General features: G+C 38.4%; 1 protein-coding gene across 2 annotated transcripts; it reads right to left on the reverse strand.

The window, feature by feature from the left end:
- Window positions 1-318: 318 nt before the first annotated feature.
- On the reverse strand, window positions 319-27,542 carry rexo1 (REX1, RNA exonuclease 1 homolog). 2 transcript variants are annotated; one of them, XM_028445574.1, is made up of 16 exons: window positions 27,248-27,542; window positions 17,797-19,538; window positions 17,596-17,697; window positions 13,977-14,175; window positions 11,763-11,911; window positions 11,485-11,622; window positions 7,628-7,745; window positions 7,395-7,517; window positions 6,293-6,430; window positions 6,100-6,213; window positions 5,519-5,592; window positions 5,202-5,312; window positions 4,953-5,068; window positions 2,913-3,051; window positions 2,653-2,773; window positions 319-1,059 (listed from the first exon to the last, which is right to left on the reverse strand). In XM_028445574.1, exons 1-16 carry the CDS (start codon window positions 27,423-27,425, stop codon window positions 971-973), a joined length of 3,651 nt encoding a protein of 1,216 aa, XP_028301375.1. In that variant the 5' UTR covers window positions 27,426-27,542; the 3' UTR covers window positions 319-970. The 2 variants fall into 2 exon arrangements, 1 of the variants encoding a protein (XP_028301375.1); XR_003673988.1 differs by lacking the exons at window positions 319-1,059; window positions 2,653-2,773; window positions 2,913-3,051 and having other exon boundaries at window positions 5,452-5,592.
- Window positions 27,543-27,868: the final 326 nt, after the last annotated feature.

Raw genomic sequence — 27,868 nt, forward strand, 5'->3', positions numbered from 1 at the left:
TCCTGCTTCATCTCTTTCTCAACACTTTACACATCTGCTGAGAGGAGACTTTACACCCGCTGCACCTGCTGTTAAAAAGACACATCGGACGCAGGAGGCCCGGGCCTGCACGGGGAAAAGGCTGTCACACTGTCACAAACTATTTGGGCAACAGTGACACAGGAAGAACCCAGCGAAACAATGAAGTAAACATACAAAGGTTAGAAGTTTGAGTCCAGAGCAAAGAGACTCAATCAGCGTTTCACTTTCAAAGGAATGAATCAAAATCTGTGCCAAATATTTCCAAAACAATACAATTTAATAGAAAAAGGTGACCAAAGAAAAAAAAAAAACAATACAAAACATCAGTCTTGACGCTTATTTACAACACGTTTCCTGTCATTATGAACAAAAACTGCTTCAGTTGTACAAACTAGGCTGAGGAACTCAGACGTTTCCAGACTCTGCAAACACAATAGACCTATTTCAGCTCAGTACGCTGCTGAATCTCTGATATAATTCTATGTGCTACAGCAGAAAGACCAGGGGAGCATTTCTTATAGTTTGAAGTCCAAAGGTGGATGAGAATGGCAGCATGAGAAGAGCGGTGAGAGAAAACACAAGTGCATCAGAAACGATTAACAAAGAGATGACGATAAACACTGCAGTGACTACAGATGATAGGTAGGCCTACTAGAATCTAAACATGATGCAAAAAGGACGATCTTTAGTGAAATTTAGACTGCAGACGCAGCCAGGCGTGAGTCCGGAGCTCATGGGCAGAAAACACAGTTTGTGAATAAGTGTGAAGCGTTTAAATAAAATAAAATGCTCAAACTTACACCTTCAAGTTTCGTTAAGCTCCTAAAAACATTGGCTCTGGCTGCTTTAAAGGGACCGACGGCTCTCCTCTGGTTAGCAGCAGGAAGTAACAACAAAGAGCTTCACACAACGCCTCCAACACTGGAGTCTGCACACGACGGGTTGGAGGTCATCTTTTGACCTTTGCGTCTTCCTTTATCTTCCAAATCATCAGCTCCATACAGGCGGAGGCGTCTTCGCTTGAATCGTGACCCTCAACTAGGAGCAAAAATTACAAGGAATACAAAGTTAGCATCACAACTACATCAGGAAACTCTTGAAGACAAAATAAAACATGTCAGTTTCATCCAGACACTCACTGACATTCATGGATCAGCCACAAAATCCTGACTATCATAAGGCTATAACGTTCCTAGTGTTGGGTTTTGAATTGTATAGAATAGACTTTATTGGCAAACTGCATTGAGACCTGTGCAGTTTGGAGCCCATCAACAAAACACAATGAGTATTGTGTTCTTCAACCATTCCTGAACCAAAAGTCCAATACAGTTTAGAGTGCAAATGACCTATTACATTATGATTTTTGTACCAATAAAAAATAAATATTTTTTTGTGATTGTGAAAGATTGAAACAAAACAAATATTTTGTTTATAAAGTTTATGAAGAGCAAGAAAAAGAAAACCTCCTGACTAACTTCTACATGCACAGATAATGAATATAATGCAGTTTTATTTATTTATTTATTTAACAATAGATATATCTTTGAAAAGTACAGAAATGAAGATGGAGATTGTAAATCTCACAGATGTTGATGGCGCATCTTCTTTTTGGTGTTTTTCGTTAGGTTTTTTTGAACAGCTCGTTTGGAGTATTTATTTGTATTGTCCATTTAGTTTATTTTATTGGATTTTGCATTTGTTAATGGTGAAGAATGGGGGTAGGACTTGACGAGCCTAGGCTTCTTCCTATCCCTTGTAGGAAGAGTCAAATTCGTTTTATTTTTTTGTGATTTCTGTTGAGATTTGTTTATGCATTTTCATCAATTTTTTTTCCCATTCATTCCTTCGAAATAAATACATAAATAAAAAGAATCCTTTCCACACCCTCCTACTACACAACTACGTGCAGCAGCACCATCTTCTGGACGGATTACATATATGGATATAATCAACTAATATTCAAGCATAGTTAACATATTCAACAGAAGCAGTGAGAGTCTTAGAGCTAATAAAGGGCAAAATAAAAAAGCCACATTATGTGTTTTTATGTATGTCTTTCACATTATTGTTATGATTATTTCTATATGTTTAATGGTTGATCTATTTGATGTACTGCACTTTGAGTGAAAGTGCTCTATAAATAAATGTATTATTATTGTGTCAAGAAACATTGGAAACCAGATCATCTTTTCATCAAAGCCAGTAATCCTCAATAATTTAGAATTTTTATTCGGATCCTCGTGGTGAATTGAGGTAGAAAACCTCCAATGTCCAGGATTGTCTGGTGTGTGGACTTTGGATGATAACAATGCTATGTATTTATTTATTAAAAATCCCACCTTTTCTTGTGATACAGTTTATCTGACTGTTTCATTAGGTTTGCTGTTAAAATGTTATACCACCAAACATTTTCATTAAAGCCCAAAAACCTTTGCTGACATATTGAGTGTATAATATAGTACATGCATTATAATCCCAAAAAGTTTAGCTTTATTAGGACACTCCAAGAAATAATTTGGTATTCAGAGCCACATGTTTAAGAAAAGTACAAACCGAAATGCAAAAATGAATTATATGTACTGTACGTTCTAAAACAGCCCAGTTGCTGCTTTCTGTCCTGATGTGTCTCACCGTTGTCCTGGATGATGCGTCTGAGGTGGTCGGCCATCAGATTCCTTAGTGCTCGTTTGTAGGGCAAACCGAGGCGATGAGGAAACACGATGGCTGTGTCAACCACCGAGCTGTGAATGAGCTGCAAACGGAGGGAGAGAAAGATAGCACCATAACCCAGTGATGGGGGAAAAGCTTCTGACAATATCAACAGCAATCTACAAGCCGTTGATTTACAATTTCACAGTGTGAAAGCTTTGCAGGTACAGCAGGGCTCTTACTTTGAGGGCGAGGAGGTCGCTCTCCAGACTGTGTCCGATGAGGATGGAGTCAGCACTGAACATACTCAGCAGCACAGCTTGCACGTCCCTCAGAGTGATGGTGACACTGTCCAGGTCCTCCTCCGTCACGCCTGAAAATCTGTCAGAACGCGCAAACAATAAGTGGCTGTGCACGGTTTCAACGAGCTTCAAACGTGACTTTAATCAACAACTAGCCTTGACAAACACCAGAGGGAACTTCAGGTGGGATTGTTATAATGATGCACCAAAAATCTGGCCACCAAACATTTTTTGCCAAAAACCAAAAATGTACTTTTGGGCCATTTTTTAAACATTTATCTCACCTAAAAAAAACAACTGAAAAAGGATGTTGTAAAGATGCGGGCAAACACCGAGGTCAGCGCGCGCGCTTGTCTTGAAACGGAGCAACTTTTCCGCAGATTCACGGAGCGAATGTATTTCAATATATCGGAACACTAAAGCGTCTTCTGGGCAGATGATTTATGTTTCTGTGTCACATTATAGTTATATGTTGCCCATCGTTAACACGGACCCCTACACGGCAGCCTGACCCACGGCTGCACATCAATAGCTTCTGGTTTCAGAGTTTGTCAGCGCATGTTTCTCAAAAATCATTTGGACCTTATCACAACTTTACCTGGTCCACGTTATAAAGGTCATTGTTTGAATGGGATCAAAATTAAACCAGCACGCACAAGGAATGATCCACACTGCAATCAAAGAACATGCTTGGATGATAAATAAAGCAAAGAAGCTGATTTTCATCAATATCTTCAATGCACTGTGTTTTAATTAGATAACTGATTTATTAATTTTCAAGAGCTCAGTCAGTTATACGCCTGTGCAATATTATGTCATGTAGAAGTGGGGTAAATTAAACAATTTATTTTTTCATTTTTATATTTTGCATTGTTGGAGTGTTAGTACTAAATAAATATCTTTAATTGATTTATTCTTTGAAGCAATAATATAAATATATACAATTGCAATGTAATTTTAGTGATGTTAATATAGATTCAGAGCTAGGGATGTAACGATTAATCGTAAGGCAGTTAAAAATCGATTCATAGGTATCATGGTTGATATCGATTTTCTGAAAATTGAAACCCAGTACTTTTTTTTAAACAGCAGAGGGCGCTATATATTTATCCTTCTCTTATTTAAATGCAGAGGCGGCGGGCGGAATCTGCTACTACTTTCTTTCTGGCCGCCTTCTACTCTTAAATATGTTCATAAATGATTCCTTACCCCTTTAGCACCGAAAGAATATCTGTAATATTACGTGAATATCTGTAAAAGTCACGTTTTTCTATTAGCACTGTCTGCTAGCACATAGCATCTCTTCTTCACTGCACAGAATATCTGCATGGCAACCGACCACTGGGTTACCAGCGCCATCTGCTGGTCCAAACAAATATCTGACGTAAATACAGGGCAATGACTGTTTTTTTCTTTTTAAAGTCCAATTGTTAAGGCATAAAATACATTTTCAGTTGCACTTTTAAAAAGAAAAGGAACTATTATGCAGCTTTGCATTGTTTAATATAGAACCAGAATTTAAATTAATAGGCTTCTTCTTCAATTTGTTTTATTCCTTTATTTATTGCATTCAAGATTTATTTTTAGTTAAATTGCATAGTTTTGCATAGTTTATCAAGGGATTCTTTTGACAATGAAAAATAAAAGGAAAATAGTACAGTATTTTCTAGTTTTATTCCCCAAAAAAATAAAGGAATATTTTTCAATCATCATTTGTCAACAGTCCCATTTTGTAAAATAAATCGTGAGAGAATCGTATCGTAAACCCAGTATCGTGAATCGAATCGTATTGGGAGTTGAGTGAATCGTTACATCCCTATTCAGAGCCATAAATGCAATGGGACTTAATAGGACCTGCATAATGATTTATTTCGGTGCATGTTTCGGATTTCGGCCTTGGTTTCCACATTTTCTGTTTAGGCCAATAATTTTCATTTATGTGCAGCCTTAGATTATCATTAGGTGGGAGGAACATCTCACCTGGTGTTGTAGTCGACCACTTGGCTTTGAGGCTTAACGAATGTGTCGTAAATGACCTTCATCTCTGCATTAATCACTGTCACCCTTGTCAGTTCCAGCCCCTGCTTGGTGTAACACTGCATTGAGGGCATATTAAAGGATTAATAAATGAATAAATATGGTGAGAGGAATTCTACTGCCTTGAATAAAAGCGCAGAATAAAATAAACTGAAATAAGGTCGAACCATTAGTAATGAGTGAGGGACTCACCATCTCACAGTCCAAAGCAAACACACCTCCATTACCATCCGGTGCTAAAGGTTTGCTGAAGGTCGACACGTAGCCATCAACACACTCTTTCCGTCCATCCTGCACGTGTTGCTGTTTCAAACAAAAGAAAGAAACTGTCACCATGCTTTTCAAACACTAACAGCGTATTTCAACACATGTCTCTCCTGGTCTGGAATTTTTTTTTTCATAATCTAGAACAATCTTATTTTTAGCAACTCGTAGACCATACTGTATGTGGACTCTTTTTTTGATGCATTGTGTTGCTGTTTAGCTGCTGGTCTTGGTTTCATTGCTACCTTTGCCGTTTGGCAACCCAGGGCGCCCACAGAACCAGAACAGCAGCTGTAGTTGGTTTCCCAGCTTCCAGCAACTATGAAAGCAGGACAAAGAGGTGATTAAAAGCTGATAAACAAAACAACAAAGGTGAAAATCAACAGAGGAAAAGTAGATGAATTATTTAAGAAGATAAGATAAGGAAGCCTAACAAGGTAATCAGGAAAGTTAAAAAAATTGGATGATAGATGTTATTTTTTTGTGTATTTTACAGCTGATTCAAGACATGGGTCAACACCGACCCGTTATCATAAGTGATGCTAACAGAAAGCTAACACAAGAGGATGGTTACATTTTATGTAATTATTTATTTTAGGCTCAGTAATTGTGATTAATTTAAACTTTACTTTTGTAATTCAGAAATTGTAATTGAACATGGTTAATAGAATGTAACTGGGATTGAAAAATTTAACTGACCCCAACCCTGGTTGCTGGACACTTAATATTATTAATAAATGTACTAAAAAAAAAATGCATTCATAACATTCTTTTTTATGAATTATTGAAATCAAAAGAATTAATAAACACAAACAAACAAACATACCTTTACGCCGCTGTAAGCGTCCCCAGTGGAAGCTGCATTCCTCTTTCCGGAGACAATTGCCTTTGGCGTTAATTTTATACTCTGCTCCACATCGACAGCAGATCTTATTAAATGCTGAGGAAGCAGAAAAGAGTCAAAACCAAAAAGTGACCAGGTTCCACGCAGGGCAGCGTGGGCTGGTGTCGGCGCTTACGGTCACTGATGACCTTTTTCTCTGTCTTGAAGATGACGGCTTTTCCTGGAGCCTCTGGGTTTGTCCTCGGGTAGCCGTGCTCCTGGAGCTGCTCCTCTGTCATCAGGTACGCTTTTAACTTCCTGTACAGTGTAGCTCCTGGAAACACGTGTGTACGTGCCAAATTAATTATCTGTCAAACAAGCTCTGCACCAGGAAACACATCAGATCATTATCAAATCTAGAGTAACCACCAACACGGGTACTAGAGCTGTCCATTGCCATGAATCTGACAATAGGATACGATATAATACAATATATCCCGATAAATCAGGTCCTAAACAATACCATATACATTGAAATATCAATAATTACAAATTTCACCTTTACAAAATGATAAAAAATACAATTTATTTGATTTTTTTAAACTTGTAAATGGTAACTAACTGTAATTTGTACAAATATCAAAAACAAGTGGTTTTGTTTATCAAACTGTCAAATTACATTCTTTCGCAACTACAACAGATTCTGTTAGGCTCTTAAATTCTTTAAAAAAAAAAAAAAGTATTCACATATGCAGTATGTTTTATGAAAATCAAGTGCAATCAACTTCCAAGCTAAAATGCACTGAGGAGTGAGGTAGATTATTAAGGTCTGATGTGGTTCACTGACACCTAGTGACCAGACGTTTACATGCTATTCATATGTTAGTGCAATTAAATGCTTATTACATTAAAAAAAACATGATTAAAAAATTGATTTGGACATTTTTTGAAATTATACGATAATCGCACGGTGAGATATTGCAATATATCACCAAATCGATTTTTTCTTAGACCCTCATTGGGAACTGGGAGTATTTTGGTGGAAATGGTGGAAGTTTCTTTAAGCAGAAACACATATGGATAATATTTATTTTTGAACGCATTTAGCATTTGGTTTGAATCTATTTTAGCTGATGGTGTTGAACATGACCTGAAAGCAGTCACATGACTGTGTGCCTCAGCTGATCAGACAGTAAACATCAAATCAGCACAGACGCACAGTTACTTTTTTTAATGTCTTTTCTCTGCAGTTTACCTGATGGTCTTATTACAAAATAAAGCCCACAGTGTTTTCTCACCAGTAAGTTTCTCCTCCTGCTGTTTGCCCATCCTGTTGAGGGTGTAGTTGGCGGTGGTGAGACGACCTCCCAGGACTTCTGCATGTGACTGTGGCCTCCTTTTAGCATCAGAAACTGAAGCTTCTACAGAAACACACGCCTGAATTTATGCAACAATTTCATGTCTGTTTAAAAAGCTGGTGTAAGGATGTAGGACAAATGGGGAACTAGACAGCTGACGTGAGGTGACGTACTGAGGGCGGGCTGGGAGCTGATCTGGCTGCGGAGCTTCTTTAGTGTGTTCACAGCGATGTTGAGGTAGATGTTCTTACTGCTACTGCGCTCATACACCAGCTTCTCCTCATCTAGGGCCTGCAGTAAACATTATACACTTCATTTCAAACATCAGGTTCAAAACGTTTGCTTTTCGTTGTCATCACAGGTGATTTAAGCAACGGAAGTCACGTTCTGTGTGATACAACTGCACAAACGGAGGCTACAGACACACCACAAAGAGATGAGAGCAAGGAACTGGAACAGCGCTAAGATTTACATCTGAGGGGTATTCCAGAAAGCGGGTTGTGTTTAAACTCTGAGTACGTTCGGGCTCAAATGAAAGAAACTCTGAGTATTTCATTCCTGAAGGCAAGGTAAGTTTTATTATGAGTATGGCCATGGTAAAATTCTCCATGAACTGAACCTGCTCACTGGCAGGTTTTGTCTAAGAAACCCTGGGTTTCTACCTGGCTCAGCCCACATGAACACCGCTTCTTAAGGAACACTTTAATTTACCTTGATACTCTTCTCTGACACACGTGCGCTCACATTGTTACAAATGTTGTATGCTGCTTTACTTTTTTGGCAAACTGTAGTTTTCTTTATAACATTGTGGATGCAGAAAATTTAGTAAAGGGCTCTGTATGCAGAGCAATCAGAAAGACGAACTACAACTCGTCACAGAATTCAAGTATCTTGGTCTGACACTTGACTCCACTCTATCTTTCAAAAATCATATAAAAAAAACTTGCCTATACTGTTAAATTTCACCTTAAAAATTTTAAACAAATCAGACCCTTTTTAACACTTAGTGCAGCTAGAATGTTTCTCCATTCAATGATTTTATCCCATATTGAATATTGCATCACAAGTTGGTCTCTCACCACTGACACCAATTTGAAAATAATTGAATCTTTGTATAAAAAATCTCTTAAAGTTTTTGACCAAAAACCTAATTCATTTCATGTATGCAATATTTTAAGCAAGTACAATCTTCTAAATTTTGAACGTTTTATCAACTTTAAGTATGTATGCTTCATTTACAAAGCGCTACATGGACTAGCCCCACCTCCTGTGTCTGCCTTTTTCAAACCTAAGACTTCAAGTGGTCTGAGAACTAGGGCCTCCTCCAGAGGAGACTGTGAGGTCCCCTTCAGAAGAACTACCCATGGACAGAACTCTCTACCTGTGAGGGCCACTAACATCTGGAACAGTCTCCCTCTGCACATACGGGAGAGTCCTACACTGGTCAGCTTTAAAACCCAAATCAAACTATGGCTGAAAAGAAACCAGTCATGTGACCACTAGACTCTGAACATTTCCCTGTGCTGCCTGTATTGTATTGTATTGTGTTATGTTGTATTGTATTCTATAGTATGTTGTCATTTCTTATGTATTTGCCTGCCTAGGGACTACGGATGAAAACTAGCTTTGTAGCTATAATCCGGCATATTTACATTTGTTTTACACTGATGTTAATTAATGTGCAATGTCCCTATCAAATAAATAAATAAATAAAAGAAAGGTTGATCTGCATTAAAACGCCTACTGACGTCTGTAGTAAAATCCTGATATGTACTTATCAACCCTAGAGTGAGCTTAGCAATATGCAACGGGTAAGGAAGCGCGCTTGGAAGCTTAGGGTTAGGGGTTCGAATCTAACATTATTTATTTATTTATTTTTGGACTTCCAGACAACTACATTACAATCAAAATCAATGTAAATGACGTAAGCGGCCGTCACTGTCTGTAGAGCCAAGGCTGCACTAAGATGGCTGTACACTTCCTCTATTTACTGGAGCCAAATGAAAGTGTCATACTTCTTGAATATGCCTTTTAAATTCTACGTAATTTTTGAGTGAACTCATCCTTTAGCAACCCGTAAGTTGATCATTTAAACCGTAAGTACAAGTGGAGCCGTCTATGATATAGGATAATGCTGTAAACGTATGGCCAGAAAAGAAGTGATCAGCCCTCTCTATGCAGGCCCATACTATTCATACTATTCCCCGGTCGTCACTGGAGCGATGAAGCAATCAAAAAGCGACTAATCACAGAGATTTAAGAGACTATAGTCGCTGAAGTGGCATTCTGTGTGAACGCACCTTTAGAACATGCTCATATTCCACAAACACCTGCTTATTTCACCCATCAAGGTTAATAAATCACTCTTCTGGGCGGTTGCCATGGTAGTTCATGTTATCTTTGCTCCATTTATGATGGCTTTTTATCACGCTCGTGCACGTAAACAACCCAAGGTTTACATACTCGGGGTTAGGAGTGTGACGATATCTCAATACGGCGATATATTGTGATATTTTTTCTCACGATCGATATGCTCGCGATAAGTATTAATTTTTTTATTTTTTTTTCCAAAACATTTTCTGCTTTTTCACTAAAATGTGCAGGTAGGTCTTCACAGTAAATTTGTCACTGCTTGTTGAAGAAACCAATTTATTGTTTACTGGAATATTGCACTGGTAAGAAAGAACCTATTTATTGTTTACAGAAAGCACTATTGGAGATACTTATTCGTTTACATTGGTATGTTGACACTTATTTACAGAAATGTTGCACTAAAATAGTGTCACTGTTCATAGGACACAAAGTAAACACACAAAATAACTCCAAAATACATGCAAAAATTACAGCAGAACACACAAAATGACAACAGGAAACAACAATGGAAAAACTCACAAAATAAAAATATAAACACAGAAATGACAATAGAAATGCACAAAACAATAATATAAACTCACAACATGACCACAAATATACATAAAACAACAACATAAGAAACACAAATGATGATAAAAATGCACAAAACATGAATAAAAACACACAAAATGACAACAAACACAAAAAAACAATGAAATAGAAATCCTTTCTAAATTTACGCGCAACAGTCCATCCACGTGTACTTGCCTGCCTAACTTTCACTAAACTTATCTATTTTCAGTAGTTAGGTGTAGTGGCAGGTGTGTCGTGAGTGAAGCTGCAGTAATCAGGTGACCTTCACTATATAGCTCAGTCTACGTGACATGTAAACACATAAATCTGACTCAGAGCGTAACACTACAGTCACTACGTGACACAGACTGTAACCGGACTAAATGGTGGTCCGTTATACACTCACACTTACATACCTGCACGCATGTCACGTAGACGGTGATCGATAGTGAAGCGCACCTGGTCGGTGTGTGTGTGTGTGAGACTCTCTACCTGGGACTCTAATCTCCTCCATTGGTTCTCTCTCACACACACGCTGCTGAGAAATGTGCAGCTTTTAACACAGCAGCCATTGCCATCAATGACTTCCGGGTGAGGTCCGTCCGGTCTAAATAGCGAACGGTCAAACTAACGTTTTGAAACGACGTCATCACCAAATAAGGAATAGTAAAAAAGCATTTTCCCTCAAAAGAGAAGTCTACAGGAGCGAGATCAGGACCAAGCTGGCACGCACCGGAAGTGAGCTGTGCAGTGAAATAGATATTGATGGTGCGCTAGCGCCCCCTCACACTCTGAGGTCAAATGCTGAATAGGTTTCACTTGCCGTGCCGTCCAGAAGTGAAATAAAATTAAAATTATTTTGGACCAAATTACTCCAAAATAACAGGTGCACACACTCGGCGTATATGGAACCCGTTGACAAAGTTTCAGGTCGAACAGGCACCGCGTCGGGGAGATATTCGCTCCACACACACACGCACACGCGCACACACACACACACACTCCTAAAATTATAGTATAGATTTGGCAATGTAAAGAATATAAGTCTCAAACATTCACCTGATTGAAAATGTGAAACAAATAAACAACGAATAAGGATTCCTACCATCTGGAAGGCGATTTCCTCTGAAGGACAGAACTTTGCACATTCGTCTATGAAGGTGTTGAGGTAGCGCTGGCGAACGTTGGTGGGAACTTTGGCTCCGAATTCCATGGGTATGATGGGACGCTTCATGGATGTGCTCTGAACATGTCAGAACAGAAAGACGCTAAGTTACTGTACAGAAATATACCATAACACCATTGTTTGTTGCTGTTGAGGGAATGAGACATAGAACACAATAAACGACTGGTAAAGAGGTTATTATTAGCAGCTGTGCGTACCTTCATGGTGGGCATGTGAGCCACTCTTTTCTGCATGGTAGTCGACGAGGTCTTGGACAAAATACCGGCTGTGGTTTGGACCTTGAAGGTCTGAGACGTGTGGCTAGGAGATAATACTCGTGTGACAGCTGGTTTGGAACCAATAGGACCTGATCAGAGACAGAAATGAAATATCACATTATAAACACCTGTTGATTTTTACATCCTACAACAGGAAACATCAATTGGCGATCAAAGTATGCTTGAAAAAAAATAATTCAATTTAAGCTTTTTAAATTACTGTAAGGTGCTAGTCAACTACATATAAATATTTGTTTACTGTTTGATTCTTTTAAATGATTTCAAACAATGATGTTCCTCTATTGCTTATGACTGAGCTTTTATTTCACCATCTTGTTCTTTTATTATAATGCATTTTTGGAAATGTCTTATAGTGATACGCAACCCATCACATTAATTCACTTTAGATGATAGGTCTAAAGCAGTGGTTCTCAGTTTTTTTTTTTCTTCTCGAAAATAGTTTTTTTTTTTTTTTATTACATTTGTTATATTGTATTAGAAATACAGAGTAGCCAGGATTAGTTACAAGTTGGGCCAGCTCAGATTTGTTTTTAACGCATTTTATCAGTCCAATCAAATCAATATTTATTTATAACAAGTGCTTTTCACAACAAAGAATGCAGCTCAAAGTGCTTTTACAAAGTTAAAAAACACCCACCCCTTACAAACCCCATCCACGCACGCACGCACACACACACAGGTTTAAAATAAGGACATGTTTGCACAGCTTAATACTAATCGGAGCTGCTTTGTTTTATTCAAAGTAAGGAGCTGCTGTTTTCCTATTCACAGCAGTAGCGGCGCCAAGATTTTGATTGTGGGTGGGACCCCAAAAAAAAAAAACTGGATGGGCCAGGTATTAATAGCTTCAAAACTTTTAACAGACGAAGTTTCCCTTCATATACGTTTCAGCGCTTTTCTGTGACACTGATGCTGTGTTCAAGGCAACTCTGAACTCTGCCTTTCTTAGTTGAAAATTGTGAGAAATTACATTAAAGACAATAATATTTGTGTGATTAAAGCTATGATTATAACATGACACTGATGTAGCTTCATGCTTAATTGAAAGTATATCATGCTGTATGTGAGCTTTTTGTTTTGTTGGGGTGTTTGCTAATTGTATAAAAATGGTAATATTAAAATAAAAAAATGTAAAAAATAAAATGAATAAAGAATTATTCTACATTTGAAAAAATAAAAAAATAAAGACAGCTCAAGTAAAAAAGCGTTTTAAATTCATTTTAAAACCATAACAACAGCTCATTTAAAATCTAAAGAAAGTAACATAATTGAACCCTGCATTACTGTGTTCAGCAATTCAGGCTTAACAGCTATAATTCATTTGTGACTGTAGTGAATCATGTGTTTTAGCTCCGCCAACTATGCGCCCTTCATGCACACCTGTGCAAAGGGTGAATGTCGTGGGTCGTTCCAATTTTAAAAAAACAAAAAAAACAATGGCAGACAAACTCTCCCAAAAAACCCTGTTGGCAGCAAAAACGGCAAAAAATGTATTTTCAAGTGTAAGTACAGTACCAAATATTTCATTTCTGTAATATGTATTATATTAAAATACATGGCCTGATAGGCTGTTATCAATGCTATTTTGCCGCCACAACTGATGACGTCCTGACTCAGGTGGATGACGTAACCGCAAATTGTCCCAATTCTACCCTTTCAGAACACTTATTCCTTTACACACTTTACATCCAAAGTGCACTTAAACAAAGTGGCCAGGGTTTAAAAATCCACATGTGGGGTGCAAGCCGCTGATTGGCTGAAAAGCTTTCGTTCAAAGCTTCCCTTGCTCTGGTTATTGGATGAACAGCACATGGGACTGATGCCTTGATACCCACCCATGGCGGCGCGGGTGATTCAAAGTAAAAATAATTAACACATTTGCCAGAATGACAAGCTTTTTATTGCATTTATTTTGTACAACCAGGTCTAAGCCTTTTAAACAAAGACAATGACCATGATTCCAAAATCTTCTCCAAATCTTTTCAGTCTTTAGATGTATGCCTTGCTTCAACTTCCAAGTCTATTCAAAGTTCTATTCAAATAAATCTAATAAATCACACTGGCCTTGCCCTCATGAGAACAAGTGCGTAAAAGCATGTGAGAACATATTTTCTCCTTCAGACTCTCACTTACTTGTCTTGGAGAATGGGATCTGCAGGGTGGGACGATGTGCTATCCTCTTCTTCTCTCCAGAGGAGCTGTGGCTTGAGTTCTGTGTGGCGACTTTAAACTGAGCGACTTGCTGTTGGGCCATCTGCAGGCGTTGGTAACACACTTCCTGAGCTGTGAGTCTTCTTTGCGACTGCACTGCCGTCTTCGGAGGTGCGTCAGTCTGTAAATCGAGAGAAGCTGGTTTTTACTAACTGAGCTGACTGCACTAAATTGGTTAGTTTCCATGTTTATGCAACAGCAAGTGGTATGAGACAGGTGGGGGAGGAGTTTTGCCTTTACTGAACAAGAATGAACAAACATCAACAAGTGCTGCACCGATGCACTTAAACTCCTCCAGGCAGTGCTCAGGTCGTGAACCTACATCTGAAGGAAACTGGATGTTCTTTTATCATTTACTGCTTTAGATTCATTAGCAAAGTCACAAAGTTCTTACAGCCTCACCTCACTCGATCCCTAATAGTCAAACACTATTTCCTTAAACAAATAGAGAGGAAATTCCCTTTTACCAGCAGCATCAACATATGCTCTTTGTAGACCTTTCTAGTCCTTTATTTCCTTCTTAAACTTAAGCTCAAGACCCACCTGTTAAAGGGGACATATCATGGTTTTAAATCCTTCCTTTTTAGATATAAATCATACAGTTGTGGTCTATAGAAAGCGGAACTGCACTGCTTGGGTCTGAATTCCTCATTATTATAGCTCCCCAGACCCCTTTTCTGATGTGCTTCAAAGAGCAACTCGTTTTGGTGCGGTCTCTTTAAATGCAAATGAGACACTTCATACCCTGCCCCCTCTCCAGGTTCAACTCCACCCTGCTCGGCCATTTTTGTAGTTTGATAGAAGAGATATGGCTATGTAGCGGCACAGAAAAAGTTTATTCACACATTATTTACACAATGTCAACAACGGAATACTTGTCCATCCAGCTTTACATGTTTGAGCCAGAGTCTGACCCGGCGGAGCGAGATGAAAATGAAGATGATGAACCTGCAGAACCCTAACAAGTGAGCTAACACAAGCACCGAGCTAAGGCTAGCGCCAAGCTAACGTCACAAAATGCATTTTAATACAGTCTTTTCGGAGACAAAAACGGCAAAATTAAATGACTACTGAAAACTTTAGACTTAAATTAAACACCGTAGGCCATATCATCAAGGATCTAAAACGAGCACACAGCGCTAACATATGAAGACGGTGCAACTGCTAATGCTAACAAAACAATGACAGGGACGTCTTATCATCACACTTTTTAGCGTTATTTACAGCTTACCGAAGTGCTCTGTTCGTCGTCTCCAAAGATAGAAGGAATTGACTCCTCAATCAGACAAAGTCTTTCGGCAAATCCTTCTTTATACTGGCGGAGGTTGCTGAAGCAGTCATCCTTGAAGTGCTTCGCGCACACAAAAATGACCTTACCCACAGATGTGGGTACATTTCCGTGAAAAATAAAACTCAACCAGGCACTTTGAAAAGGTTCTGATGCTGGGAGACGTTGTAATGAAGCGTGTGGGTTACTACATCCAACAACCAAACATTTTGATTTCTCCTCTCGTAACTTCTGCATCCTGGAGCTTGGACTACAAAATAAAAGCGAGAAATAAAAATGGCAGATTGCTCGAAGTGTTGGGCCTGGAGTCGAAGTCCTAATTTGGCAGTTCCGCTGACGTTATTGTTCAAAAAACGTAATAGAGAATCGAAAAATCAAAACAGATTGAAAAATATGACCAAAACAGAATATAAAGATATCAACGGAGCACCTGAAGAGATTAATTTGAACTTTTCTGTGCTTCTAAACAATCTAAATATACATCAAAATGCATTTAAGGGCTAAAAAAGTGGATTTAGCATGATATGTCCCCTTTAAGGCTCTCTCATCCCAGCCAACTTATTTATTGTCCATTTTGAAAATAATGGACATGAAATTTTAACTGCTTGTATTAGGTTTATCTTTTTATTCTTCTGTTTCTTTATTTTAGGGTGTTTCTGAGTATCCTAACAGGGGGAATGTTCCTAATGTGTGTTCATTCTTGTAAAGTGTATCTAATGCAGGGTTTTTCAACCACTGTGCCGCGGCACACTCGTGTGCCATGGGAAATTAATCAATTTTCCCTAAACATTTTTGAAAACTAATTCATTGCATTAAAAACACTTATAAGAATGAGTGCAGATTGTTAATTGCATTTCTTATTAAAAAGGGTTTTGTGTGTTTATTTGATTCTATTCAAGACACTTTGATAAGAATGACTGACTGTATATTGTTAATGGTGGCTACAAAGTTTCAATTTTTTACATTTTTGATTGGTGGCGTGCCATTGGATTTTTTTTTCAATTAAAAGATGTACCTTGGCTCCAAAAAGGTTGAAAAACACTGATCTAATGTAAATCATGTGTAAATATTCTAACAGGTTGGCTTTTTACTTAACTTATCTTTCATCTATTTATCTGTAAATTGTTCTTTAGCGTTTCACTGTGTTGTGATTGTTGGCACCTTTGGTTCTTGAGTTGTTTAATTTGGTGCTTGTCTGTCTTTGTCCTCATGTTGCTGCCAAACAAATGTACCAAAGGCTGAGAAGTAAACTGAAATGTTTGTTATTTTAACAAGTAGAACTTGCCGACGGGGATTTTTCGTCATTTGTTTCCGAAGGCCTGTGAACTGTTGTCACTGAATATCGTCTGAGTTTCTTGAGACATCTTGCATAATATAAGGTTTATAAACTTCAGCTTAGAATGGACTGACGGAAATAAAAAACTAAGCGAACAAAAACAAAGCTTTTAAAGAAGTCTGCAGTGACGTGAAATAGAACAAACCATGCCAGAAAATTTTGGGTTGTTTACAAGTCAAATCCAAATAAAAATGCCCAAGGCTTGAGAACATACCGACTCAAAATATTTTGGATTTTGACTTGCTTCTTTGCAGCAATGTTGTTGTTGCACATAGAGAGAGAAAAAACCTTGTGTTAAGCTGCTACCAGAGCAAACAGAGGACGTTTTCATCACTGTGATCACATTGGAAGAACAATCTACTCTTTGTCTTTTGTAGCTTGACCACTTTTCCCATGCCAGACATGAGGCTGAAACAGTAACTGTGTCATACTGAAACAAGCTTGACATAATTATAATTATAATGTCAATTGAAAAAAATCTGTTACTATCATAATTATAATTGAATTGCAATTATGTTCAGATAATTGACTTTGTAATTGTAATTAGCATGGAAATTCTTTAAAAACTGTCAATTACAATTTAATTCAACGTAAAACTGGGGAACCATGTTACAGTTCTATGGCTTACGCATACATACGGTAGTCAACAATTATCAAAATATGTTTCATATCAACTTTTCAAACTACCTGTCAGTGAATCTTAAGGATAATTTTACCATAAAAGAACTGATTGTCTGTCTGTGCGTCAGGCCTGTGATGGATTGGTAATAAGTAGATGAGGTGGGTGTAAGGGATGGACACGTGTCAAAATTTAACATTTAACAAACTGTGGATTAAGCATCAGTTTATTAAATGGGATAAAACTAAGTGTGCAAATGAGTTAAAACCACATGTGGGAAAAGGACCATTTAACTTACGTTTCCTTTGACAACACAATGGGAGACTCTCTTCTTCTGACCGGGGTAAACAGTGGTTAAAGTGCTGTCTGTGCTCTTCTCTTCCTCTAAATCTCTTGAGAGCTGCAAGAGAATAATAACAAGCACGTTTTATTTCAGTCCTTTGGTGAGTAAACAGAAAGAGTTAGACTCAGAGTACGTGGACGAGAACAAAACTCGTACCTGTTTAGCTTGCCGACCCTTGTCTTCTCTCTTCACATCTTTGGACTCGTTGAAAATTCTCAGACACTCTTCCATCGGGTCAGAATCAAAGTCCAGATCAACCTGGAAACTGGAGAGGTCGATGTCATCGTTGCTGGGCTGTAACATTGTACTGGCGTCCTCTGTGTGGCTGTCACCTTCGTCCTCCTCTGAGACGGACGGCGTCCGCTCAGAGGCTTTTCTCTTGTTTTGTCGTCCCCTCTTTAAAGCATCCGCAGACTTTCTCACCAGGATTTCATCGTCGTAATCCTCATCCATGGAATCGGCCTCGTCTGGACTCTCCACCCCGAACAGGTCGGCGTGGCTCAGATTCAAACGTTTGTCCTCGAGTTTTTTGTCGTTTGATGAGCTGCTGGCGTGCTTCACTTTCTCTTTATTGACATTGCTGCCAATAGAATTACTTGTCCTGGCTTTCTTCCCATCTTTCGCTCGTTTATCACCTTCCACTTTCCCATTTTTCAGATGATGACGCTTACTCTTGCTCTCCTTTGTTTCTCTGTGTGTTGATTTTAATTTCTTACTTTCCTTTGTGCTCTCTTTTGTATTTCTGTCACGTTTGTTTGAACTCGTTTTCACTTTTACCTTACCTTCACTTCCCTTTTCCGCCTTGCTGTTTTTCTGAAGGCAAGAAGGCTTTTCCAAGGACTTCTGATCACCTCTCTTACCATCACTCTTGTTCTCCTTCTTTGCAGAGTCTTGGTTTGAGGTCTTTATTGACCCTTTCTCTTTACTGCTACTGCTACTTTTACTGCACAACAGCTTTTTGACGCCATCTTCAAGTTTTTTGCCTGCCTTCTCTGGTTTGCTCACAGACTTCCTTTTCTCGTTTTCCTGCCCGTCTGAATTCTCCTCCTTGTTCCTTTGTGTCAGTGCATTTATTAAACTATCAGTCCTCATTTTTCTCTCCTTCTCTAACAAACCTCCAGCTGTGCCACTGCTAGATTTTCTCTGTTGGATATTGCTAAGGGATGTTGGTCGATACTCTGTCCCTGAGCTCTCCCCATCGGAGTCAGAGACCGTGTACTTTTTAGAGTCTTTGCTCAGCTGTTGTGGTGTTTTTACACCTACAGTGTATTTCTCATCTGACAATTTGTTTGTCGAGTTAATCTCCGTTTTACTTTTAACGGTGGAACCACCATCACCTCGTTTGCTTTTCACCGATATTCCAGCTGTGTAGTTAGACAGGGGGTCATACTCCATGTCGGTAGAAGGTTTGGAATTGTCCAGAGTGTATTTGCACTTTGATGATGTTGAGTTATTTGAATACTTTGCATTTGGCAGAGGAGGGGTGAATGGATTTGTCTGCTGTGAAGCCTTTTTCAGTGATGTAGGAACATACTCCATGGAGCTACTGCTGTGTCCCTGATTGTCTGAATCCAGGGTGTATTTGCTGCAGCCGGGGGTCGGCTTGTACCCCTGCGATGTGATCTGGTAACTCCCGGGATCGTAAGCCAAGTGCGAGCCAGCCAGTTTACTTTTAACAGCATCTGTTGAAGATGCGACGACACGTTCGTTCGTATTGTACGGCTCGTCCTCGATCCGTGACAGCTTCCTCTTCTCCCACTCCACCTCACTGCGGGCTTCCTCAATGGCCCTGTTGACTTGTTCCAAGGCACCGCTGAGGTCTCCAGAGGCTGTAGGCTTTCCATTCTGCTGCTCCTGTGGACCCCCAACTTCTGGGTTGAAGGGGTCATAACCTTGTTCTGGAGAGATGCAAAAACAGTAATTTGAAACATCTATAAACATGTAATAACAAGTGTTTCAGTTCATTATTGACTAGGGGTGTGCATTGCCATGAATCCGTTCACGATTTGCATGTCACAATATATCCCGATACTAAACAATACAATACACATCACAATATCAATTACAAAGTACAAAATGGTATGAAATACAATTGATTTGATTTTTTTAAACTTGCGAGAACAAGTACATGGTAACTAACTGCAATTCAAGTGACTAGTACAGTGCCTGTCGGAAGTATGCATTCATGTGGGAGCATAAGGGGTATATTTGCGGGTCCAATTTTCCTGGTTTTTGTGCATTTTTTGTACAATTATTGTTTTGTTGCCATAGTAGTGTGATTCAGAAGTCATTTTGTGTATTTTTTATGTAAATATTTAGTTTTATGTATTTTTAGTATAAATATTTAGTTTTGTGTATTTTGAGCCATTTTCATATTTTTGTTGTATTTTTCTGTAATGTATGTTTTTTAAGTCATCATTACGTATATATTTTTTTATCTTTCTGTTGTCTTTTTGTGAATTTTTTGTATAATTATTGTTTTTTGTTGCCATTGTAGTGTAATTCTGAAGTAATTTTGTGTATTTTAGTTTGTTTTTTTGGTGTAGTTTTGTGCATTTCTGTTGTCATTTTAGTGTATTTTTTGTATTAGTATTTAGTTTAGTGTATTTTGAGAGTTTTCATATTTGTTGTCGTTTGGTGTATTTTTCTGTAATATGTTTTTTCTCTCACACACACGCTGCAGAGAAATGTGTAGCTCAACACAGCAGCTATTGCGTCAATTACTTCCGGGTGAGATCCGTCCGGTCTAAATAGCATAGGTCAAACTAACTATTGAAACGACATCATCGCCAAATAAGGAACAGTAAAAAAATATTTTTCCTCAGAAGAGAAGTCCACAGGAGCGAGATCAGGGCCTAACTCAGCTGGCACGCATCGGAAGAGAGCTGTGCAGTGAAATAGATACAGCGCCTCATGCTCTCCCACATCAAGGACATCACCGACCCCCACCTGGACCCCCTGCAGTTTGCCTATAGATCCAACAGGTCTGTAGACGATGCTGTAAACCTGGCTCTCCACTTCATCCTCCAGCACCTGGACTCCCCAGGCTCCTACGCCAGGATCCTGTTTGTGGACTTCAGCTCTGCTTTCAACACTATAATCCCAGCTCTCCTTCAGGACAAGCTTTCCCAGCTGAACGTGCCAGACTCCACCTGCAAGTGGATCACAGACTTCCTGTCTGACAGGAAGCAGCACGTGAAGCTGGGAAAAACCATCTCTGCTCCCTGTACCATCAGCACTGGATCTCCTCAGGGCTGTGTTCTTTCTCCTCTGCTCTTCTCCCTGTACGCCAACAGCTGCACCTCCTCTCACCAGTCGGTCAAACTCCTGAAGTTTGCAGATGACACGACCATCATCGGTCTCATCTCTGATGGAGACGAGTCTGACTACAGGTGGGAGATAGACCGGCTGGTGTCCTGGTGCAGCCAGAACAACCTGGAGCTCAACACTTTAAAGACAGTGGAGATGATAGCAGACTTCAGGAAGAACCCATCCCCCTTCACCCTGGGAGACTCTACAGTGAGCTCTGTGGAGTACTTCTGCTTCCTGGGGACCATCATCACTCAGGACCTCAAGTGGGAGCTGAACATCAGCTCACTTATCAAAAAAGCTCAGCAGAGGATGTACTTCCTGCGGCAGCTGAAAAAGTTTAGTCTGCCAACAAAGATGATGGTGAACTTCTACAGCTCCATCATCCAGTCCATCCTCTGCTCCTCCATCACCATCTGGTACGCTGCAGCTACGGCCAAGGACAAGGCCAGACTTCAGCGTATCATCCACTCTGCAGAGAAGGTTATCGGCTGCAATCTGCCCTCCCTCCAGGACCTGTACGCCTCCAGGAATTTGAGGCGTGCAGGAAAGATTGTGGCTGACTCCTCCCACCCCGGTCATAAACTGTTTCAATCTCTCCCTTCTGGAAGGAGGTTTCGGTCCATCAGGACCAGAACCTCCAGACACAAAAACAGCTTCTTTCCCTCTGCCACCATCCACATGAACACACCCCAAGTCACCCACTGACCCCCCCAGACGAGTACAATGCCTGTAGGAAGTATGCATTCATATGGGAGCATAAGGTGTATAAGAGCGTATTTTTGTAACTTTCTGTTGTGTTTTTGTGCATTTTTTTGTATAATTATTGTTTTTGTTACTCATTTTTATATATTTTTTTGTTTGGTGTATTTTTCTGTAATGTATGTTTTTGGAGTCATTATGTGTATTTTAGTATCTTTCTGTTGTCTTTTTGTGCATTTTTTGTATAATTATTGTTTTTTGTTGCCATTGCAGTGTGATTCTGGAATCTTTGTGTATTTTTGTATCTTTTTTAGTGTAGTTTTGTGCATTTCTGTTATTTTGTATAAATATTTAGTTTTGTGTATTTTGAGTCATTTTCATATGTTTTTGGTTGTTTGGTGTATTTTTCTGTAGTGTATGTTTTTTGGAGTAATCTTGTGTGTTTTTGGAGCCTTTGTATATTTGTATTCATTTCTGTTGTCATTTTGTGTACTTTTTGTATAAATATTGTTTAGTTTTTAGTTTTATTTTACTCATTTAGTATATTTTTATTATAAATTGTGTGTGTGTGTGTATCAGCCATCTCCTCCGTGCGTTAACTATCACACATTCACGCGCTTGTTGCACATAATCCGTCGCAGGTTGTTAAGAGAGACACGGTAACTACGGTACGCCAGTTAAGTCAACTATTCATCAGCATGTATGTCTATGCTGTACAACCCCGTGACGAACAGAGAAAGTTTGTCACACCAGTGCCACCACTGGATAAGTTTGTGTAGAACCCTGATAATAATAAATATGTTGATAGGGATATAATAATAATAGTGAAAGTAGTAATAGTAATAAAAGTAATGTTGTAATATTAATGTTAATAATTGCAATAACAAAATAAAATGCACTAAAAACATTATTAAAAATTATAAGGTAATATAATGATAATATAGCAATGCTAATAATACAATGAGAACACCAGCAACTATAATAAAAATATATATTAATAATGAAAAACAATATAATGGTAATTATAAGAATAGCAATAACTTCAATACAATAGTAAAATTATACAATAACAATAACAAAATAATATAATGAAAATCCAATAACTATAATACAATAAAAACAATAACATAAAATAACAAGGTAATAGCAATAAAAATAATACAATGAGAATACCAGTAACTATAAGATAAAAGAATAATACAAAAACAAAAGAATAATTTAAGAATAGCAATAACAATAATACGGTAGTAGTACGATTAGATAGAGATAATATAATACTGTGTGTGTGTGTGTGTATTTGTGTCTCGATGTGGTGCACGCGCATCAGCCGTGTGTGGTTGTTTACATTGTAGCTGCTAGCATCTTTCTTAGCACATAGAAGAATATAAGAAGAAACACTCACCGTTGCACAGAACAAACAATCATAGTGGACCCCTCCGCTCACAAAAACGCTACATTCCTCTGTTTGAAGAATCAGAATGTTTGTGATATAATCGGCTAACGACCATCAGCACAGCCACAGCAAACACTCATGGAGATGAAGGAGGAAGTGAAGTCTGTGACCCGAGATTTAAAGTAAGTTTGGAATCACGGGAATAATATTAAATAACCATGAAATATTAACGTAAATGACTTTACAGTACAACGGTACAAAAACGTTTTTAATATTGGCCTTTTTTTTTTTTAACCCAACCTGCGACACGGTGACGTCAAGAACCCGGAACCGGAAAGTAGCGCGCACAACACTGCGCTCTTACCGAGGGAGCCGTAATTATAAAATAAACGTTAAATTGACCGTTTTGCTACACCAAATTACTCTAAAACGTGGATGAAGATAGATTTTTTTTTTTTTTTTTTTTAGGTGTGTCGCAGTTGATCACCGTTTATCTGTTTCGCCATCAAAATGAATGCCGGAAGTTGTCTCTCAACATACGGTGCGCTAGCGCCCCCTCACACTCTGCGGTCAAAAGCTGCCGTCCAGAAGTGAAATAAAATTAAAATAAACATTTTGAAAAGACCAAATTACTCCAAAATAACAGATACACACACTCAGGGTATTTGGAACCCGTCGACCGAGTTCCAGGTCGAACTCGCACCGCGTCTGGGAGATATTTGCTCCACACACACACACCCACACACACAAAGACCTCCCTTGAATTATAGTATAGATATGTTTATTAAACTGTCAAATTACATCTTTTTAAAAAGTTGAACTTTTGCTTCTACAGCAGATTCTGATTCTTTTAAGTTCCTTAAATTATTGTTATTTTGTCCACTGCCCAGTATGTTTAGGAAAATAAGTCAACTTCCAAGCTAAAATGCATTGAGGAGTGAGGCAGTTTAACAAGGTCTGATGTGGTTCACTGACACAGTGTGCTTTACATGCTATGCACATGTTAGCGCAATTAAAAGGTTTTTTTTTTGTTAAGAAACATGATTAAAAGAATAGATTTTGACATTTTTTTGGATCGATCAGATAATCGCGTGATGAAATATTGCGATATATCGCTGAATCAATATCTTTTACACCATTAATGTAGACACAAAAAAAGTGTTGTCCTTCACTATGGTAATTAAAAAAAAGGACCCAAAGTAATAATTCCAGCAAGTTCATTTTGTCTCCTTTTTTGAAATAATATGTTAAAGTTGAATTTATTCAGGCATCTTTTTTCAGGAAATTTGATCTCCTGACATGTTTCCAAGAACTCATAAGGACACGTGAAAGCAACCAGTCGATACCTAGAGTAGATGCTGTCCTTATGAAAGAGCAGTTGGCGTTCAAAACATGTTAGGGGAAGAATCTTGTCTGAATAAATGAAAACTTAGCAGTAACCTAAATTATTTCAAAATGACTCATATCTTTAATAAATGCACAGTGACTTATTTTAATAAACCACATGTGAGCAGCCCTTCCATCATATTAGTATACTCATTTAGTCCAGATGTAAGTCAGCTGAGGAATTAAAAGAAATTACCAAACTAATGTACATACTAAATGTTGCTTGACCTCTAAAATGCAAAATATTTGCCCAAGTGGGAGGACCCCTTCAAAAAGTTGGCCTTGGGCCCTCAAAATACTAAATCCGCCACTGCCTGTCACAGCAGTAAAACTCTCACTACTTGTCTAAACCTCATTTATAGTCATAACTGTTCTCTTTCGAAAACATGCTATTAAAGTTCACAACAGAACGGGGAACCTTAAAAGAGCAGAGGCCATTGCAAAATAACCCACAAACTCCAATCCATGCAAAACCGTTCCTTGATTTTTTATTTATTTACTGACTTTTAACATATAAAGCATCATTGAGTTTCTTAAAAAGCACTATACAAAATTAATTTAATATTATTATTCATATTTTCAATGGTGGCTTCTGAGTCAACAGCCAATCAGAATTCAGATTCTTGCACTGGGTTCCAAAATCAATGACAGCCAAAGAAGAAAGGAATACAAGTTTTACTGGAGGAGCTAAGTTACGCTTTACAGGCTGAAGATAAGACTCTTTTGTTGAAGATGACTAACAGACTTCAGGAACAATTGTTGACTGAACAGAAAGTTGAGGCTGCGGAAAAAATCTGCTTCAAAAATGATTTTGAACAGAAGCGTTGTCTTGAAGATAAAAATAATATAAAGACTGTATTAGAAATAGTGGCTGTTTTCAATAAGCTGCAGAACGACTTAAAAATTAAAAAAAATGAATGCATACAAACTGAGGGTGCAGAAGGCTAGCGCAATAGATGGTAGTAGATGTGAAAATATGATCAAAAGCCAAGAAGAGCGGGCACAACTACAGACCAAAGTGTATGAATTAGAGAAACAAATTGAAGCCCAAAATCTTCAAATCAAAGAGGAGCGAGCCGCCCGCACGATGACTGCGATCACGTTCATGGCCACCCCTACTCAAACAAAGGAAGCCTTAAAGAGCGCGCAAGCCACAACTTTGGCGCAGGAGAAGGCAGCTACTAAAAATAAATCATGATGGAAACGGTTCAAGAGCTGGTTAAAAAAAAAAGGAACCAAAGCAAATAAAAAAAGAACGGGTGTCAAAAGACATCACAGAGGAGGAGGAGGAGAAGGAAGAGAAGAATAGAAGGAGGAGGACGACGACGACGACGGGGAGCCAAAGACCAAAATGATCACGTGCAAAATGATAGAGGATTCTTCTGATGAGGTATGGGCGCACGCACAAATGAATACTAAACTACCATTTACATCATTATACAGCGAAGATAGTATTTATATATTTAACATCATATATTAAATTAATAAATATAATTTAATAGCCTGCTTGTTGTTTAGTGCTAGGTTGCCAACACAAACATGCAATAAAAATCTATATTAAATTTCCTATCATTTGTTGTTCAGCCATATGAAGTACATCATGACTTTGTGAAGAGTGCATTCTAAGTGTTGAATCATGGTCTGCCACTGTTAATGTCTCACAAGAAAAAATACACAACTTCAGATATTGTGCTTTGAAAAGTTATTTCTCTGGAGAAGTATGTTCATTCTACATCAGTGTAATAAATGTAACAAAAATACAAATATTCCTTTTTAACAGGAAAGAGACGAGTCTGTGGTTGAACTGAGTGGTATGATAGACCTCAAGCTCCCCAGAAAGACATGGACAAAGTGGCCGAGCGAAGGGAATTCTGGGCTTTTCTGCTAGGGATGCTGCCCCCGCGACCGACTATCGATAAGTGGCAGAAGACGGATGGATGGACGGACCAGCGTAAATACAGACTGACTTTAATAAAAAACCAAGACAATCTGCAAACACTGTGTACAACTTTAAACAATTCATGTCAGAATTAATGTTTGATCAGTTAATCTTTCACAATATACGTGACAACTTGGTATTGTTTAATTGCTCACATAGCAGAACAATATAAATGTAAAAAGTACCATCTTACATAATGACAAAACCACAGGTGAAAGACACTGAAAGCAGCATTGAATGCCTGTTATTTTCACAGTTTGAGTTCATAAATGTATCTATACTTAGAGCCTGAGAATTTGTTTTTTTATTTTGAATTTAATTCATTGGTGTTATTTTAAATAATAATAAAAATAATAATTAAAAAAAAAAAAGAACTGTACATTTTGACAATTCTTTTATTTTATCAGTATGCAAGGGACCTGTGGCAATATTTATTCCCACAAATAAACATGGGGGGTGAAAGTAACTAGTAACTTGGGTACTTTTTAATTGAGCTACTTTTTACTTGTACTTGACTATTTTATGTATGACTTACTTGTACTTGAGTACAATTTTAATCAAGTAACAGTCCTTCTACCTGAGTAGGATATATCAGTACTCTTTACACCTCTGGAGAAAACCTAGGAAAACACAAAAACTTCCCAAAGAAACATTTCTAGGGAATAAAACTTGGGACTACCTTTATAAAACATACTTATATTGTTTAGTTTTTTCCCCACGGATTTCGGTTGTTTTTTAAGTATATGTTGCAGTACTGTTGACATTTCAGGGAGAGATATGACCGTGTTTACAACACTTGAGGATAAATGTGTAGAATGTTTCCTGTGCCGTGTGTAAATGTGGGTGAATGTGCAGTGAACTGAGCCGGAGCAGAGCACCTCTGTGTGCGGAGTGCTGGTCCTTTAGCTGCTTCCCTTCAGCCGGAGAGCCGACAGACGAGCGTCTGTGCCGGCTGTGCCTGAAGTGACAGTACGGTCTGCTACAGCCTCTGCCTGCGCTGGAGTCCGAGTAAAACGGACAGTCAATCCCTCGGAAGAAGCCGGTTGAGCGTAACATGGTCCCCTGGTTTTGCTCTCATGGCCGTAGAAACGCTCTTAGTCCGCTTGAGTGTGCAAGAGCGACAGAACAATAACAACGATGAGACGGCGACATGTTGGATTGGACCGGGTGACGGGAAGAATCGCGAGATTACGCGATAGTGACGTCACGTCGAACGGAACTGAAGTGACCATTTTAATGTGTAGGGGAAAAAAAAATCGCTTTTAAATAAATAGAATTTATTCGACAATGATTCTAACATTTTAAATATTACCGTATAATGGATTATCAAAAATGTTTTTTTAATGTAATCTCACTCTTCAAATCACTTTTGCTGATGTTGGTTTTCATGTTTGTGGAGGTGTGCACCAAAGGTTTAGAAATCAAGTGTTTTGCAGAATCACATTTTGTATCAGTTTGTCTGAAATACCGAATAGAATGTGTCCAATAAAATCTAATAT

Source organism: Gouania willdenowi, chromosome 4, assembly GCF_900634775.1.
Source record: "Gouania willdenowi chromosome 4, fGouWil2.1, whole genome shotgun sequence".
Taxonomy (NCBI): domain Eukaryota; kingdom Metazoa; phylum Chordata; class Actinopteri; order Blenniiformes; family Gobiesocidae; genus Gouania; species Gouania willdenowi.

What these genes read in the sequence shown, in the direction of transcription:
- rexo1 (XM_028445574.1), bottom strand. Translation starts at nt 27,425, where the DNA reads ATGTTACGCTCAACCGGCTTCTTCCGAGGGATTGACTGTCCGTTTTAC. An exon ending in GAAAAAGGTCATCAGTGACC is followed by an intron (nt 6,214 to 6,292) that starts GTAAGCGCCGAC and finishes CTGCTTCCTCAG; the next exon opens with CATTTAATAAGATCTGCTGT. An exon ending in TTGCTTTGGACTGTGAGATG is followed by an intron (nt 5,069 to 5,201) that starts GTGAGTCCCTCA and finishes CCCTCAATGCAG; the next exon opens with TGTTACACCAAGCAGGGGCT.